The following is a 19,275-nucleotide window of genomic DNA, read 5'->3' as shown; positions in this document are numbered from 1 at the left end:
CTGGGTTGTTAGGTAAGAATTTGTGCAGTGACACTGTGTGAGACTACACAAGACTTATCTGCTTAATATTAGGTAACCCACCTTTTGGTATAGGGCTGTACTACACAAGTTCGTAGAGTGACTGAGCAGCCAGGCCTATCTCAAGAGGGGTAAATGTGAGCTGTAGAGCTGTACAATTGAAATCCGTAAATACAAGTAACCAAGTAACACTTACACTAAAGGTTTCAGTTATAGTTATTTATTTATGTAACGTCAGCATTCTTTAAAAAGGCAAAAGATTGTAACAATAGGAATACACTTTCAAATGACTTTTCAGAAACAATCAAGCCATTGAATACTCTTTGGATATGCTTAATACATTTCTCCTACACCCGGGGGTTACTTCAATCACAAGGATAGTATTTGCATTTATATATTACACTAATATACTTTGCAGATTCCGAGTTTCAGAAAGGTAAGGTTAAGGGAAAAAAAGTTAGAACAGTTTCTCAGAAAAATGTGAGGACAACTAAATCCTCCAATGAAGTCTAGATAATCCTTTCCCAGCAGTAGGTGTTTAACAAACAAGCCACAGCCTATGGGGGGAGAGGCAATACCAAAGTCAATGGATTTCGAAGAGTGCTTTAGGGAGCTAGGACAGTCAGTCATTTGGACACAATCTACAGTACTGATGCACTTCTTGGATAAAAGTCTTGCACAAAGTTAGAGAGTTCCGAAAAATGTCTTATAGGGCCACATGCCTGTGTAAAGGGAGTTGAAATCAACTCAGAAAGTTAGTAGGTGCAAGCCTCAAGTGCGACAGCAGGACTTAAGGCAAGAAGGTAAGTAATGGCAAGCCCAAACAGGACATTTGGTTAGAAGCAAAGGTAGTCCCGTCTTGCTACAGCCAAGCAGACCTTGGTTCCTGAGCCTCAGTTGTGGGGACAAGAGGGAGGATGTCTAGAGGGCTCCTGCAGTAGTACTCGGGGAAAGACGTCAGCAGCTGCAGGCTCTTTTCATTTCAGCGGCACTTCGCGGTTTCAGTGCTTGCTAAACAGCACTGATGCAGAACGCTGGACACCGGTTTGGACCTTCCGTGCTCCGTCGGTCCTGCACCCTGGTGAGGGGACTCTGGATCGGGATATCCTGCTTCTGCAGGTTCCTTTGAAGGCTCCTGGAGATTTTGGCCAAATGCGTTCCGTGGCAGACGTTGCACTAGATTATGGACACTCGACCCCTGGCATTGGGCTTCTGCAGCAACGGTGATGCAAGTCGGGGATGTCGCCAAGTAGAGTTCGTCTCTGGGTTTGTTGGTCCCACTTACTCGAGGGGAGAAGTCGTTCCTGCTGAGCTTCTCTGTCGAGGTGAAAAAGGAGGTCAGCACAGTATGAAGGGCTTGACCGAGCAATTGAAAGTCCTGGAGGTTAAAGCGGGTTTCGTTTACAGTTTCTTCTTCGGATGTTTCTTCCAGTGGTCGACTCTGCCTGTAGTCCCAAAACCCTTGCCTTTTAAGCAGGTTTCTCCCCTGCATGCACAGCCAGCCAGCCAATCAGGACTTGTACTCCTAGAGACAAAGGACAAGGGAGTTTAGAGACCCTCCCTCACATCCTGTCCTTCCAGACACACTGGAGCCAGGGGCGGGCTTCAGGGCTGAAGCCTGCCAAAGGCAAGACAAACAAAGCGCTTAAACCTATCTCAGCGCACAGAGTGAAAGCCAAGAAGGACCTCACGAACAGAAAATGCCAAAAAAGAAGACTGGGGCCATTTTGACAAAATGGTCAACCATGGGTGCTGTACTGCAGCTGAGGGTTCAGCCTGCGGTAGAAAAGCACAATGGTAGGAAAAATTAAACCACTGCCACCAGCCATTTAAAGTAGTGAGGGTAACATAACAATGTTACATGAGAAAGTAGGATAAGGGGCTACTAAATACCCCCCCCCCCCAAGTGCTCTACATAAGATGGCGTGTGCTGGATCTACAGAGAGAAAAGGTAAGTAAAGTCAGTTTCACTTTACTATTCTTGGAACAGTAGTTCTCAAACGAAAAGGTATTTAAACCTTCAGAGGAATCACAGGATTCCTCTTTGACACTGGACTGAAGGTGCTGTGTGTCACCACACAAAAAGTAGCTGCCTACAGAGTTTGTCAGACTACAAAAGCAAACAAAACATATAATCCAAATCAGGTAAAAACACATGAGAGAGGGGGGAAAAAACACATGAGAGAGGGAGAAAAAGGTCCCACTGACTCAGAAATTTAAATTAAAAAGTCCTAAATCCAGTAAAATTAGCACTAAAATGAAAATTGTCCCTAAGACTTGTAATAACAGTTCACCTTATTTTGGTCAAATTGATTTTGGATGTGGCTCAATTGCCTAGCTCCTTTAAGCTCTGGCTCAAATCTTTCTTTGTCTTTCGTATTATATTGGTCTTGTACAGGATGTTGTTACTTTCCCCTTATTCAAGGGTATTTTTATCCTTCACCGGTCTTCTTTCTCTTTATCCAGCTTTTTCAAAATTCTTTCTCTTGACTCAACATTTATATCGGCTTTTATTTTTTAGGTTAACTCGTTTCATAGCTTTTACTAGGTGAGTTAACTGTGCGGTATAATGATTCCCTTGGGTCCTCCCTTGCTTCCTGTTTCCCCGTTACCTTCACTCCTGAAGGAGAATGTCTTTGAGAGCCTTCTTCCCCTTGGACCTTCTCTCTGCTCTTATACCGCCGGTCCCTTCTCTTCTCTGGCGTCCCTCTCATTGCGCTTTCCCGTTTCCTCACAGTGTCCCGGTGCTCAGCTGTGTGACCGGTTACCCTGTGACATTCTTTTGCCAGTGGTATTGGCAATGGTTTGTGAACCAGCTGTCCACTGCGGATTCTCCTTCGTGGTCTCGCCACCACTTCCTCCTGGGATCCTGTCCTGTTGGTTTCTCATGCTTCTGGTCCTCCGTAGCTCTGGCGTGCCGTTCCGCAAGATCGAGCAAGTTTGAAACTCTCAGGCTTTGTGGTTTCCGTATTCTCCAGGTGTTACGCAGCTTTGGGCCTTCCCCGGCTTGCATATGCAATCCTCTCTCACTTCTCATTAGTCTCTCTATGTATGCACGCTCTTCAACATACTCATCCCAATGGAATGGGTATCTAATTTAAAGGAACATGATCTTTTCCCATAAGATAACAGTATTTATTAAGAGTTTCTTCATCCCAGTCTTGATATTTCATAGTTTCTGGTATTTTAAAACATCCCATGTAGGCCATAGTATGCACAGCTTGAGGGAGTTTCTCGTGGAAACTAAAGTCTTTGTCCCCTAAGGGGGGGGAGTCTCTCCCGGTGAGGTCCGACTTGCCTCTACCCCATGCGTGGGTATTGTGGAGCTGGCTGAACTCCATAGCCTTACTGGGGGGCCCTGGGAAAAGGGACTAATTCCCTTGATTCGTGACACTTCATATAGTGTGTGTTTGTGTGTGTGTGTGTGTGTGTGTGTGTGCGTGCGTGTGCGGTCCTGCATGTTTGTGTGTTGCGCTCCTGTTTCCTATGTTTGAAGCCCTATCGGTGGATGTCGAGCTTTGTCTTATTCTCTTGTTTGTAGTGTGATGGTATTTGTGGGCATCTTTGATGTGCCCCTGTATGTTGTGTGTCCAGCCCTGCATGTTCTTCATTCTAGTGTGTTTGTGAATCCCTACATCCTGCATGTGCTCCATTCTGCGTTGACATGTGAAGCCGGGCCTTTGCTCAGAGCTCCTGTAAGCTACGTTTAAAATGTTGTCTGTGCCACATTCATCTGCACATCGTGCTTAGTGCAATCTGTGTCCGGTCATCCTAAACCTGCCTGCAGCCTGGTGTCCAGTACACTGTGGCAAGCACATTCTTTGTTCAAGTTTCCTGTATACTGTGTGTGAAACGCTGCTGCTATCAATTTTCTACGTGCTGTACAAAGTCTCGTCTGTGCTCCTGTACCAGGCAAATGAAGCCCTACTCTGTTTCTTGTACATTGTCTGTGGGGGATCTGCCTGTGCACTGTTCTACTGTTTGTTCCCTGTGCTACATGTGCTTGTCTTGCTAACGCACTGCACTGCTTGTCGTCCTCCTCTCTGCCAGTATGAGCAGGCTGCTGATGCAGAGTTAGCCTGGGTCGCTGAGACCAAGAGGAAACTGCTGGCACTGGGTCCAATCCGACTAGAGCAGGACCAGACCACCGCACAGCTGCAGGTGCAGAAGGTATGTGCAGCATGCCTCACGGGTTCTAGGTCATCGGCAGCATGCATGGTTTTGGCATGCACAGCAGTAGGGGATCCAGGGCCTGGTCTGCATGAGGTGTCAGATGCATGAGAAGCACAGTGTTCCAGGGCATGGGAGCCATAAGGAGACCTGTAACATGGACATTCTAAGGGAGTCAAAGAAACCGCAAACTGGAGGTCAGTGACATTGGCTGGATCAGGGTGTTTGGAGTCAGGATCATGGGCTGGTGGAGGGGTTGGCTGTAGCATGGGCTGGAGATGTGATTATCCTGGGTCTGGATTTTCATGGTGGGATCTTCGGCAGTCACTCATGGAGGGGAGAAGGACTGGGGCATTTGTAGCAGGAGGTAAGTTCTGTTGGAAGGGAGGATATCGGACGGGCAGCGTCAGGTGTCTGTCGGGCTGAGGGAGAGAGGGAACTGGAGCATAGAATAGATGGAAGGCGAGTGGTTTGGCAGGAGCTATGGGAAGGATATGCTGCAGGTGAGTCTTTGGCAGGACCTGCAGGAGGGATCTGCTCCAGGGGTGGCAGTCTTTGTTAGTCACTACAGTAGAGAAGACCTGGGAAACAGGTTGCATGCAGAGCTGGTGCCAGATCTGCAGGAGGGGGCCTGGGACGTGGACTATAGACGTGGGAGTTACTAAAGCTGAGAATGCAGTAGCAGGCCTTGCAGGAGCAGGCCCAGTGCATGGGCTACTGGTGAGTGCATTTGAGCATGCACTACCGTAGAGGATCTGGGGCATGCGTTGCCAGAAGTGTTCCAGAGCGTGGACTGAAAGTTAGGAGTTCGAACATTAGGGGCAGTAGGGCTCCTGGGCATGGGCAGTACACAGGGTCCAGGGCAACTACTGCATGAGGGCACTGCAAAATTGCATGCAGAGGGGGGCTGGCAAATATATATATATGCTGGGGGGAAGGGGCGGTCTGAGGCCTTGGCAGCAGCATTGAGCAGCTGGCATGTATGGGCTTCATGTCGAGATCTGGGATATTGCAAGCAGGATGCTTTCTGTGATATGGCATGTTGGATTCAGTCATGTGCAGCAGCATCCATGTGAAGTATATGATTGGGACAGAGTTGGCAGCATGTGGGGCTGGTGGAATAAGCGAGAAATGAAAGGCATGGGCTGCAGGCGGGGCATGCTTCATGTCAGCATGCGGTGGATGCATGTGTTTTACAGCTATCAGACAAATGTGTAGCAAGGTAAGTGACTCACAGCGGAGAGAGCACAGTGCTTGTTCTGTCAGGTGGTGTCTGTCACCGTAGAGCACTTCCATCACATGGAGGAGTCCTCGTCTTCAGCTGAGAAGAATAGCGCGGCTGCCCAGTTCAGCAGTTTGCCATTCACTAACATGACTCCTCCCCATTCCTTCACTATCATCTTGGTTGTATGGAGTTTTACTAGGGGAGCTTGGGACATTGACGTTTTCTTCCCTGTTACTCCACTACCCCACTTCACCATTGCTTCTTCCTTCCACCCCACAGCCCTTTACTATCCCTCAATATCGACCAGGAACTGTAGAGGGCCATTGAATACTCAATAGACACCCTCTCTCCTGGTCCCTTGTGGGTGGGGGGAGCAGTGCCTCCTTGCACCGCATAGGCTGTACATTATGTAGGTTATTATCAAGGGTTGGGGGCAGGGAAGCATGGATGATTTTCTGTCTGGTTCATGTAGCTGTTCCCTCACTGTTCATCCTTGCACCCCATAGGCCTTCACCATCGACATCATTCGGCACAAGGACTCTATGGACAATCTGCTCTGTCAGCGGGATGAGATCCTGGGAGCTTGCGGGGAGGAGCACAAGGCTGTTCTGCAGGTAAAGTTCAGCATGTAATGAGTACACCAAGTGCAGCAGTGCTTATGTGTCTGTTTTACAAGTAAATAAAAGGCTAGGCACACTTTGGATAGCAGACAGCTCTTTCTGTAGGTGAAAGGGGGTGGGTTTATGTTAGTATCACTTGCCCGTGGTCACAGGATCTCTTTCCTTTGTATCCCTTCTCTAAGGTCATGGAGGCATGCTTGTGTTAGTGTCACTTGACTGTAGTCACAAGAGCTCTCCTGCATTAGTATCACCTCTCCGTGGCCAAGGAGGCACTGTGGTGAATCGCTATCATTTTCCGATAGTCACAGTCCTCTTGTCGGTACCACCGATATGTGGTCATGGGAGCACATTCATGTCATTATTTGGGAGCACTCTTGTGCCAGTGTTCTCTTTCTGTGGGTAGAGTGCCACCCGTATGTCAGTGCTTCCCGTCTGTTGCCAGCAAAGTGCTCTTGTCGGCATCACCCTGTTAGGGAGATTTATTCTTCATACCCTCTCCTGGCGAGACCCTCAGCACATTTGATGGACTTTTGTGCCTTTTTCTTTCAACCCTGAATGAGTGGATCCTTTTTCCACTCATTCTTTTGGGCTCATTCATTCTTTTGGGCTCTGTCATGTGGAACTCTATTCTACCTGTACTATGGAGTCTGTCTTCACCATAGCTCCTAAAGGCATCTGTGTTTTACTACTGCAGCACTCAGCCCCCGCATGGGCAGCGGTGCTGGGGACCCTTGGGGTCCTCCTTTGATTCTTTTTTGTTATCCTCAAGTAACTGCAACCAAACGCCCTTTTCTGTAAAATGCTGAGAGAGATTTCAAAGGAGTGTGTGCTGAAACTGTATAAAACATGAGGTTTCTGGAGTGAAAAGCAAGTCGACCACTGGAAGCTGAAGTAACCGAAGAAGAAGACGACCAGACGCCTGCAGACCCTTTGCAACACTGTGAAGCGACCACTGCTGTCCTGACCCTGTTTTCTGTGCGACAGAGGAGCTCCGAAGAGGACTCCTCCTTCCCTTTGGCTGGTGGCAACAACCAGTCCAAGGACAAACTTTAAATTGAGCCATCTCCCGAAGTCCTAGGAGCTGCCAGAGCTGCGGAACCCCAATAGCAGTAGATCTGCTGCCCATTTCTGGTGCATCATTGTGGAAAGGCTGAATCCGTCCAAATCTTTGCTGAACCCATAAGGACACGCCAGAGATCCGATCCCACTCACCCAGATCCCCCTTATCAGAGTGTGGAACTGCAGGAAGCGAAGATTGACCGGACGATTCATATTGTTTGCTGGTGCTGCAGAACCGCAGAGTGAAGCAGGAAGTTGCTGAAAGTCGTGCCCCGGTCCTCCCTCGACACTGCAGCTGCCGTCCATTGTCCTGCCTTCAGTCATCAGACCAAGGAATCCCGAGGTGAGGTCCAGAGCTGCAACATTGTGCAGCATCCAGCACAAACATTTTCTTCTAACCTAAGGTACTGTGGGGAGAAAGGTATTGCTAACCTGAATCCAAGATGTTGCTCGAGAGCGTTGGAGTGCACCTAGAAGTGTCCAGGGTCACCTCCTCTTCGCTCCGACTAAAGCCGCTGCTTGTGTCCTTCATCAAGTCCTTTGCACGGTCTCCCTTGTTAGTTAACTTGCTGCTTCTGTAACACTAGAGACTGGAAGAAATCCTCAGGAACTCTCTGTATTCTGCTGCTTGTAAAGACTCTGAGCCCTCTCTGACCTGCCTTTAGCTAGGGTTGCATTTTAGGACTTAAAAGACTTACTGGTCGAAGAACCCTCTCTAGAACCTTAAACCAAGCTAATGTTACACCAACTAACCATTTTCCACCCTTTAAGTGACTTTACTATATGTGTTTGCAGAGTAAATGTATTACTGTATGAACTGTTAGACTCTGCAGGTGCGCTTAATAACCAATAATACGACAGCATTGTCTTTTCCCTTTCTAGCGTTGCTACAAATGTACAAACACAAAAGTGAAAGTGCCCTTTAAAGTATATTCTCAAGTATTCCAAAGTGTTCTAGTTAAACCATCTAAAGTTTTTAAAGTAATTCTGGTCTATAGATAATGAATATATAATTGTAAGAGGTCCTTTGGTGTGCATATCTAACTAAGGTTCAGTGTACTTAACTCCGGCTCACATCTTCCACTTAAGATAAGCCTGACTGCTCTGCCGCTCTAAACCAAAAAGAAAGTTCCCATTTAGGAAATTTACGTCGTCTGCACGCTATCCTATGGCCTAATCCAAGGCAAGCAGTTCAGAGGTAGTGATAAGTGGTTCCTATAAGGGGAGCCACTAGCGTCACTATGTGGTTTGTCCAACTTTAGTCTGTTAATGTAACAAATTATTCAAATATTAAAGATAAACCTTAAACAAAACATGTACTTACATCGCATTTGGCTGCAGTTTATAACACAAATATTTTCGAGTTATTCACTCTTCATCAGGGGCTTCTTAACCATGTTTCACTACAAGGAAATTCAAAAAATAAAAAGTAATGTCAAACTTCATGACTGGTGCATTAACCATCAAGATCAATTCATTGCAATATATCCATTCAGGCACCTAATCATTTCCATTAGGAGACACGATTTTTGTAACCCAATTGATCACTTCATAAATGTCTATACATGAGTTAGAGCTGTTCTCCAAGGTTCCACATAATTAGAAAATGTATGCCCTATGTCAAAGTAAGAGAAAACGGAGGGCGTTTTTTTTGGGACTGTACACAGAAGTGACTTACAAAATGGTTATGCTAAACTATGTAAGAATGTGTGTTATTTATCCATTATTAAGTGGAGTAACCTTAATTGAATGTTAGACAATCAGTTACAGCTGAACTAGGCATAGGTAGTTGAGGAATTCATTTTTGCTAGCTCTAAAATACAGCCATATAATTAAAAGAGCCTAAAGCTCAGAAGAATAAGGTGTACAGACGTGTACATGACCTCCTCACCGGAGTTCTAGCAGCAGTATCTGTGCTGCATTGTAAATCAAATTCGAATTCTTTGTAAAATGACTAGAGTTGGAGGGTGTCTAAGACTGTCCTTCCTAGAATAAGAGGAGCTCATTAAGTTGTTGCCCATATATAAATACACAAGCCGATACCAAGTGTGGGTTAATGGCCACCATACTTAACCTGTGTGAATGAATGCAAAACGGCTATGCTCCCTGTCCAAAAGCTGTCTGTACGGAAAACGAGTAGTCAATAATAAAACACTTTCAGCATCAGATATATTTGCAGTGAAGCATTCTGTAAAATGAGAGGTGACAAGGTCGCCATTTAATTACTGTTGTTGAGTAATAAAGACATGGAAGGATTAGGGGCAGTAAACCTGCTCTGCGGTACTTACAGTGTTCTAGGTTGTACTGTCAGATTTAGATCGAGGGCATGTGATTGTGCTTGTAGATGCAGTAGCAGAGACTTCCCAGTCTGCTGATCAACTCATAGGCGCTCAGTCTGATAGCAACATCAAAAAAAGATTTAGCATCAGTTGTTTTCAATTGCACCTAATCCTAAAGATAATCAAAATAGTGTTGGGAATAGCTCATACTTGCAAAACCAGTACAAACTTCATCCACTTGAAAACAGCACCCAGCTCCACAATGTGGAACACGATCTGGCTGTATATGTGTTAAGCTGGCTATTGAAGTAGTGCATACTGCTAATGCCGTCCTTGTTTAATGAGGTTACCACGCAAGTGCGCGTGTGACGTCATATGTCAACAAGGTATGTTTTTAAAAGAAAATGTATGAACAACAGCTTTGAGTGCCGTGGTTGCTTTAACTTAGTACTTCTTTTAGGAGGTATAGTATCTAAAAAAGCAGTAGTACATGCTGGCTGTAAATACGTAGGGGGTATGTGCACATAGACCAAGTTAATTATAGTAGTGCAAAAACAGATGTACAAGTGTCACTTAATAAATCAACAGGACGTCCTTTTGCTATACTCGTCAAGGACTACAAGAATGTATCTCCTGTTAAAGGGATGGCAAATTAACTATATGTCAAATGTTTTAACCGAGGTAAGTGGGACAGATGGAGGTATAAGTAGGGTGTGCTTCAAGGAATTGCTGCTGGCTTACAACTGAATACACGTGATCCGTGTGTGGGTACTGGAAGAAAGTTGTGTTTCATCAATAAACCATGTATGAGTAATCTAGACACTTTTGTGCTGTCAACGTAGCTGTCTCTAATAATGAGCTCACTATCTCATAATTTTAACGTATATACATTCAGTGTAAGCTTTACAGTAACCATGTGAATACCCAGGTCTGATCCTGGGCTCATTTTCATACATTGTTCTAAGTGCATTTTCTAGTACGCTTGATGATACAGAGCTTGTTCACATTATCTATGTACACCAAGTTATTTGAACACTTTTAATATTCAAAGATTCTGCAAAGTGTTAAAATAAGTGTGTACTAACCTGCATCACCATCAGACTAAATAACTTTGTGTTCTCAGTCAATTTGTGTGGCCTCTATAATGAACAGCAATCTGAGGTGAATCGCTAGAGGTGAAATACCTTATGTCCGGTTTCAACTCCTAAAGCTTACTGTAGCTAGGAACTTACTTACACAACGTCTATTGATATAACTCAGAAACGCAATGTAATTTTAGTTCATATGTTATCCCGACTCAAACCTACTAATCCTTTGAAAGCCTAGTCTGCAGGCTGTCTCACCTACTTTCTCTCTTACTCTCGCTACCATCTGCAGACCCTCCCCCTCTTCCTCTCAGAATGGGCCAATATGTCTGCCTCACTTCGTGCCTCCTTTCCCAAACTTATCTTCCTTGGAGACTTAAACATCCATCTCTTCTCTCTGTACGGGGCCGCTGTTCTCTTCCGCAACCTTTGCAATACTCTTTCCCTCTCTATCCTTCCTTTTGATGCTCTCATCTCAACAGACATCCCTCTCTTTAACCCACTCATCATCCCTCTCTGCTGAGCTGACCACTCCCTCCTCTCTTCCCACCTTGACTTCCCCTGATGATGCCCGCACTGCCAGTCTCCTTCTCCGTCATTCGACCAATGAAGCGTGTGTCAGTCGCTGCATTTGCCTCTTCTTTCATCCCTCCTCCGCTCCTTCATTGGACTCTCCCGCTGACTCTGTTCTTGCTAACCTCCATCCCTCCATCTCCAACACCCTGGACATCCTTGCCCCGTCATGAGGATCTGGTTGAAGTCTGCCTCCAAATACAACTCTTGGTATGACTCTAACTTGGCCGCTTTGAAACTCAAGTGCAAAGCTGCAGAGCAAAGTGGCAGGCATCTGGCTCATCCTCTGACATACTGGCCTGCCGCCTACTCCAAAGTCAATACCATCTCTCCATCTGCTCCAATAAGAGGGCTCATGTCCATGCCCACATCTCTGGAGCCACCAACAACACGGCGGAACTCTTTAGAATCTGCAAGGAACTTGCCAATCCTACAGCAGTCTCCTGTCCCTCTGCTCTGCCCTAGCCGCTCACTTCTCCTCCAAGACCTTGGACATCCTGTCCTCTCTGTCATCTGCCCCCCCCCTCCACTCCCTCTCTTGCCCCCACAATACTGTCCTCTTTCTTGCCCATTACGCCAGATGAGATCTCTAGGGTCGTCTTCTCTATGAAAGTCTCCTGCTCCTCCAAAACCATCAAAGACAAAGTTGTCTCTCTTGCTGCAGCCTTGGCTGACCTCTGCAACCACTCATTTGCCACTGGCTCCTTCCCCCAACTCCTCAAGCACTCTCCTGTGCACCCTCTCCTAAAAAAGCTGTCTGTCCCTTCTTGCCTGGCTAACTATCGCCCTATCTCTGTCGCCCCTTTCTTGGGCAAACTCATGGAGAAAGCTGGTCATCCCCCAACTGACACCTCACATCGAAATGGCTAGCTGCCTCCACGACCACCAGTCTGGATTTAGGGCTGCCAGAGGCACAGAAACTGCTCTCCTGAACACCCATGAAGACGTACTATCCTGCCCAGATTCCAACTCTCCCTCTGTTTTGATCCTCCTCGATCTCTCTTCTGCCTTTGACGCCGTCAACCACTCCGTCCTCATAAACCGTCTTCATGATAACGTATGCATCATGGACAGGGGACTGGCGTGGATTACTTCTTTCTGTTCAAACAGACCCTCCCAAGTGCATATGGGTCCTTTTCTCTCCTCCACCACACTCTCTACCTGTGGCGTCCCTCAGTGCTCCATTCTATCGCCATGGATTTTCAACATCTACCTTGCCCCTCTGGCTCACCTGATTTCCACTTTCTCCCCTCATTTCAAGTGTTATGCAGACGACTCCCTCATACCTGATTGCTATTGATCTCTTCCTTAATGCCAGTAAAACAGAGATCCTACTCATTGGGATACCTGCTCCTTGTTTCCCCCGCCGCCCCGTATCTCTGGCCAGACTCCTGGGTCCCATCCCCTCGCCCACCTGGGAGGCAACAAACCTTTGGGATCATCTTTGACTCCTCTCTCTTTCTCTCCACACATCACAGACCTTGCAAGAAGTCCAAATTTCAGCTCGACCTTCTCGGGGGCATTCTACCTTTCCTCACCTTGCCCCAGAAGCTCAAGGTCTCCCGATCCCTGGTTCTCTCTAGACTAGACTATTGCAACAGCCTCTTCTTCAATGTGCCTCTTTCCTTCCTTTGCCCCTCCAACTAATCTAGAATAGGACTGCAAAGGCCTCAAGCCCAGGGACTGAATCTCTGCAGCCCTAAAATCTCTCCACTGGCTCCCGATGACCGCAAGGATTAAATTCAAGACCCTCTGCATCATCCACAACGCTGTCTGGGGACTGGGATCTCTTTACATCCATCTTTCCCTCCATAAATACCTCCCGGCCAGAGTCCTTTGGTCCTCTGGCTCCAACTCTCTGCAGGTCAAACTTTTCTCCAAACAGAGGGCTGGCTCCTCCCTCTGGAACGGCCTTCCTTCCCCCTTCCTCTTCAGCCGCATCTTCTAAAGTTCCAGAAAACTTCTCAAGACTTTCCTTTTCTCCTCTTCCTTCCTCCTTCCCCTCCCGTGCTAACTCTCCCTCTGCGCTGCGACTGGCGACAGGTCCCTTCAGAGTCATACAGGGGCTCAACCAACCCCCACCAGTCCCCCTGCATCCTTTGCCAGCACGTGCCCTTGGGCTCCCTTTCCCAGACTAGCCCATCTTGGTCCTCCCTGCCCACCACACTCATCCTCCTTTTCCCCCTGGCACTTGCCACCTTGGCCCACACAGCACTTCCCTGCCCTTGGGGCACCCCACTCATGCACTTCTCCCTCTATCCCCTTACCCCTTGCACTTATCACCTTCTCAAGCATTTGCACGGTAGGATAGTCACTAGACCAATATAACCGTTTTTTGTTCTGCTTTCATGGCTCCCTCCCCCACATCTTGTCTTGTGGTGCCTAGAAACACTTGTGTATAGGTGCCCTAGAAATGCCCAATAATAACGAGGACAGAACATCTCCACTGTTTATTCCTGAGAAGATACTGAAAGGTGCAGAAGTATAGGACTGACATGAAGGTTTTAGAGTTACGGTCATAAACGTTTATTGGATAGAAAGAAAAGATTTCTCTAACAGTAAGAGGGGTTTTCCTCCCTCAAATAATAAACTAATGGAATTGTGTCAATGTCCAAAATCATAAAAGTCCACTGTCGTGTCAAACCCTATTCCTGGCCCTTGCATTAATCTAAAACTAAAGAAAAGTCTCTGTTCCCTTAGGAAAAGGGCCTTCTTTTCCGTGGGTTGGGGTATCCGACAGTTTCTTTGCAAAAACACATATATCAGCTGGAATATCTCCCTTCCCCTGGATTTCCCTTGATGATCCACTGTTTCTTCCTTTTAATATTCACAGATTTAGTGGGGTTTAGGATTCTCTTCCTCATGTTTTCTTCTTAACTTTATATTTTTTTAGGGGTTACACTATTTGGTTGGTTGGCCCGTCTATCTTCTGCCCAAAGTCCTGTGAAGTAGAGGAATGGCCCTCCTCGGACTCCTTTAGGTTTGTTCCTATCTTTCTTATTACAAATCCCCTGGTATGTTCTCCCCCCCCCCTCCCCCACACCGGGGTTCTACTTCCGAGGTACATCAAGAATGCTTTGGTTGTTTTTGTGGGTGCGGGTCCCAGGCTCACACCTTAATGCTTCTTTTGTTTAGTCCAGCTGGTGTGCTAGCTTGCCAGGGACTGTGACTATGATGATTATTTTGGAGGCCTTAATTGCCTCATTGGGATCGATGATCGCAAAGATCTCTGCATCGTGTTAGGGATGATTGACTGTTGAGAAGCAGTCCTTTAATGGGAAGGGCCAGGACTTTCAGGAGGGCTGCTGGCACAAGATGGGTTGATGCCGAGAAACACTAAAGAGTAGTTCCAGTAAGGAGCGAATGGAGATGGGAAGGTTGGAGTGGGGGTGATAGCAACGGACAGAGCTCAGAAGCAAAGGAGGTTGGGTCAGAGTAAGCAGGTAGTCCTCTCTTTTCCAGACTTCAACGTTGCCACATTTAATTTTTATGTAGATGTGTTTTTGTAGCGCTTTTTTATTGCAAAATTATAGATGGTAAGTTTTGGGCTTTGTGAATAGAAGTGGGAGTAGAAGGGGCAGCGCTGGTGGGTCTCCCCTCACCTTTTGCTGTAAAGAAGTGGTAAAATAGGGCAAATAAAATTCAGCAAAGTTGTATTCAGTGACGAAATGCAAGGAATACTCATAGATCCACGACAGGGTCGTTGTAATTTTGAGTCCTTTAGTAGACGGCCGTGCATTACACAGGTAATGATGGCGTTCCTGTAGTAAACCTGGGCTGTCCCCGGAGACTTCCCTCTACTGCTTTTCTGTGAATTCTCATTTTGTCCAATCATTAAAATGGAGGTGCAGCACTCTCACAAGTAACCTATGCTGAGATGTAATGAACCCTTCATCTTGACTCCAGGCTGCCAGTAAGCGCTCGTCAGGACTCATCAGGGGAATCATTCCTCTTCGTTCTACAGCCAGGGAACGGTTGAATGATAGTTTGCTGGTCTAGGCTCAGCACCTTCCGTCTCGGCAGTGTTCCTCTGGGTGGATGGGCTTCTTGGTTATGGATGTTCGTAATGTGTGAATCCCAGCTACATAGGTAAGGATTTTGATGCTAGGAACATCTCTTTCAAGTTTAGGTAGTATATGTAGTAAGTTAAATGAACAAGTGGTTACCACTAGTCTAGCAAACATACCTGCAAAGACTTGGCAGTAATAGCATCTCTATTACATTGTGTGAGTTCTTTGTTGGTAATAGACCACTGCACCACATCCTTGCGGAGTTGCACTGGCTACTCATTCAAGCACACATCGTGCTAAAGACTGCCTAACTCACCGATAAAGCACTCGGAGCGGAAGGATCACTCTACCTGGCAGAGAAGCGTCCCATCTCTGTAGGCCAGCGCACCACCAGAAGCCACAGCATAGACAGGGTGGACACAAACAACTGCACCAGAGGAGAACAATTCTGCACTTCGGGTAGGACATGTGAAGACCCTACTTTTCAAAGAACATCTCGGCAATCAAACATATTCTCCCCCCCCTGATCCCCCTAGACACCCAGGTTCCTCTGTAACCCTTCTATCCTACTTGTAAGCCCCTGGGTGTGTCTCCTTTGTGCACAGCTCTATTGCTCCCCAGCTACGTTCACGCTTTATAAATCCCATACATAGATGCATACATGCAGGGTAGCAAAGGGCTAGTTAAGAAAGGCCCAGAGCCCAACCCATGCTTCTTGGTTTAAATCGGATTATTAGGCTGAGGCTGAGCATTGTTGCACAATGTCTTGAACGGTGCTAGAGTTTCTCTGATGGTACTCACAAGCCATATTGGGTTTGACTGTATGAGTGCCAGTGCAGAATCTTAAGTAGAATGCGGCAAGGATAGATATCCCACGTGTTTCAACAGGCGCAGCTTTGGCAGTGGCGTCACAGCGATGGTTGATTAGAAACAGACATGATTATCCATCTGTAGAAGCTCTCCACGTGTTCTCCACTGTCTTACAAACCGTAGCGGAGGAGCTACTGTTCTTCCACGCTTCACACGCAGCACACACTACTCTGTTGGGAACAGGTGTGCGTCTCCCTTCTAGACCTTCATCTCTGAGGTATAACAACATACCCAGGACTTGTACTTTCATGTTCAAGGATTATGGAGCATTCAGGAAGGAATCTCTGTCCGAGCATCCGTAATCTCTGCCTGTGCTCAGCATGATGCTCTTGAAGGGTGGTCAGAGGTGACTGCAGTATCTAAGAGTGAGATGTCAATGCAGCCCCTGCCTGCAGACTCTTCCAGAACGGAACTACAGGCTGCATCCCCTTACCCTGAGTTTGGGGAATTCTAGTACATGGCACAGTGGAAAATTGCTTCATACCAACGTTAAAGCACTGTAGACATCTGAAAAGGGCAGTGCCATAAAATGGGTCCTAGCCAACTTCAGAGGGACATGTGCATTGAGGTCCAACGAGATGATGGCAGCTGAGCCTTTCTGTGGATTTGGAGTGCCTGTGTTTTGTTTGGCCCTTGTGACTTGCCTTCGGTTATAAATACCCCTCTGAATAGTCCTTTTGTATTCTGCTGACTGCTGTTGACTGTGGGGTCTTAGCAGACACTACTGGTAGAGCAAGAGTAAAATGGAGTGTGTTTTATGTCAAATCAACACTTGCGGTAGACATGTTGGTCGCAGGCTCTTGGACACCCCACTCTGCTGATCTGGACAGCAGTCATTATATATCGAATGCAACCCAAATTGTGCCAGAGAGGCGCCTGAGATTTGAGCAGTTGACCAGAGATGGAAGTGGGGACTGCAGAAGTGGACAGGTGCAGTCTCAGAGGTTGCAACAGCATTGCAGTTTAAAGAGCATTGATAGACATCTGATAACAGAACGAGGCCGCAGGGAATCCGTTTTTCTGTAGATGTTTTAAGAGCCACCTCATCCACAGTAATCGTCCCCTTAAGCCTTACTGGAGACGTGACACCGTGGCATCACTTGCCTTTCTTTCATTCTGCAACATTTGGAAATATTCCTTTGACAGTTCATGGCCACAAATAATCTTCCTGGCAATAAAGCATGCTTATAATCTTCTAGAGCTTAGAGGCTCATGACGGCTAAATACCTGTCCCGGAGAGGCCTCTAGACATTTTAAACAAACCTCAAGAGCCTGGGTTTCCAGATACTGTTAGCAACAGTGTTTACATTTCTTAAAACTTGTTTTTAGAGGTGTAAGCGACAAAAAGCAATGGGGAAACGTTCTCAGTGTATATATTGAGGTTGAAGCAGAGCAAGGGACTCGTCTCCGAGGCTGCTAGTGCCACAATGCTCTCTGCCAACTGATAGGATGGCGACTGGCTGGGTGATAAGGAGGTAGACATCCTGGGGTTGGGAGCACTCAGCTGCTACATCTTCTAACCTTTAAAGCGCTAAGGCGCCTGCTGTCCCGTATGGTATTGTCCCAATGGTATGACCAAAGTGGGTGGTATGTATTGTGAAGTGACAGGACTCAAATTATGACTTCAGGCACAAGTTGTTGAGTTGGGAGATTTATTAAGGCAATAAGCCCTTCACCGGCAGGCCATTACTGCGTAAGGTAATGCCGCTGGGCCCATAGATACAGGCCTCAGGGGCATTACCGGAAACAGTAATGGCCCGCTGGCGAGGGGCTTATTGCCTTTAGTACCCCGGCCCGTTAGAACTGGGTACTAAAGGTGGTTTCAGTTGTAAGAGCAAAAAAAAAAAATGCCCACCGCGGACTAGGGCGCATTGTGCATTTTCCCTTTTGTGGCAGCCATAGTAAACAAAGAAAATGGCTACCATGGAAAGCAAGAAGGGACTACATGTAGTTCCTTCTCCATTTTCATGGTGGCCATTAAAGTAAATGGAAATAAAAAAGGTAAACCAAAAAAATGGCCACCATGGAACCGGAAAAAGGGACTACATGTAGTCCCTTCACCCTTTCCATGCTGGTCACTCCGGGAAGGAACCCGGGCCTCAGCGCAGAAGATGAGGATTCATAGCCTTTTCGGCGAGGTAAGACTCAGGCGGGGGCCAATGAGCTTGCTTGTAACAAGCTCATTGACCCTCGATGGGTACTAATCAGGAGTACATGTCTGACTGTGGCTCTCCTTTCCAGGATCACTTCTAACCCACTGGAACTCCTGGAAGCTTGAGCCACAAACATTCCATTTCACTGAGCTCCTGACATCACAGAACACAGTGATGTAACTATGTACATAAGCAGGGAATAACTATTTACAATGGGTTTAGGAACAAATGCAGAACTCCTAAACAGTGAGAATAAAAACGTATGGATGAAATCATAGCATTAAAGATAACATCATAACAGTATGAAAGTGGCCCTGTCATTGTGGGTAGCAAGAGCCCAGCATGAGATGTCGTTCAAGACTTCCACTGTACTCCAGCATGGGTTCTTGCATGGATTCACATGCTCATGAATATTCCCTGTCATCAGCCTGGGAATCCTCTGTAAAATTAACCAGTTTTTCTTTAAGCTTAAACTGCTTGTTGTTTCTATAGCCTATCAATATCACTTTGGGTCATGCTGCCCCAGCCAATGACACTCGTCCTCCTAAGATCCACCCATGGTGGCCATATTCAGATTTTTACCACACGTTTCTCTTGTTCCGAGTCCTTGTGTTTCGCTCCTTGATATCTGACAACTTTTTGCTGTTTTTTTTGCCAATTTTTGCGAGAATTTGTCTCGATTCTTCATCTTCAGTCACATTTTGACTACCGGCAGCAGGAACCCGTTGCCAGAGGAGATCCTTAGTCTATCGTCGGATCTCCGATTCATGCCCGCCACAGGCCCAGGCTTGGGACTTTCTTTCGACACCATGGCGGACGCCTTGGAAAAAAGTATCTTTAGGGACTGTGAGAACTGCAGCCTGAAGAACATCTTTATTGAAGATTGGCACCTCAGGTGCATCTTCTGCCTACATCCCATCCCAACCATGATGTGGACGGATGTCCGATTTGCCAGGCCTTCTTCCTCCAAGATACAGAAGAACCGCCATAGGTTGTTAGTGGCGTGGGTCAAAGAAGGGCAAGGCCTCTGATGCGGCCTTCGGGTGTAGTCCTGCTTCTTCCAGGGCCAGCAGGTTCCAAGAACATCCTCCCTCTGACAAAACGAGGTTGAGGGCCGCTGACAAAAAGAGGTTGAGGTCCTTTGAAGATGCTTCCCTTGAGAAGATCCAAAACCAGGTAAAATCGTCAACAACGGCACCTTTTTCTGCTCAGT

General features: G+C 46.8%; 1 protein-coding gene across 20 annotated transcripts in view; it reads left to right on the top strand.

The window, feature by feature from the left end:
* The window catches only part of MACF1 (microtubule actin crosslinking factor 1), a 1,825,008-nt gene that overhangs the window by 1,313,640 nt on the left and 492,093 nt on the right, over positions 1-19,275 (top strand). For 19 of the 20 annotated variants that reach the window (XM_069622429.1, XM_069622430.1, XM_069622431.1 and 16 more), the window contains 2 exons: positions 4,069-4,188; positions 5,920-6,027. In XM_069622429.1, coding sequence (XP_069478530.1) covers positions 4,069-4,188; positions 5,920-6,027 — 228 coding nt within the window. The remainder of the gene's footprint in view (positions 1-4,068; positions 4,189-5,919; positions 6,028-19,275) is intronic. The other variant, XM_069622423.1, reaches the window with a different exon arrangement.

The sequence above is a fragment of the Ambystoma mexicanum genome, chromosome 11 (genome assembly GCF_040938575.1).
Source record: "Ambystoma mexicanum isolate Mex_15411 chromosome 11, UKY_AmexF1_1, whole genome shotgun sequence".
NCBI lineage: Eukaryota > Metazoa > Chordata > Amphibia > Caudata > Ambystomatidae > Ambystoma > Ambystoma mexicanum.
The sequence above is the reverse complement of the archived record's forward strand: the minus strand, read 5'-3'. Positions and strand labels throughout refer to the sequence as shown.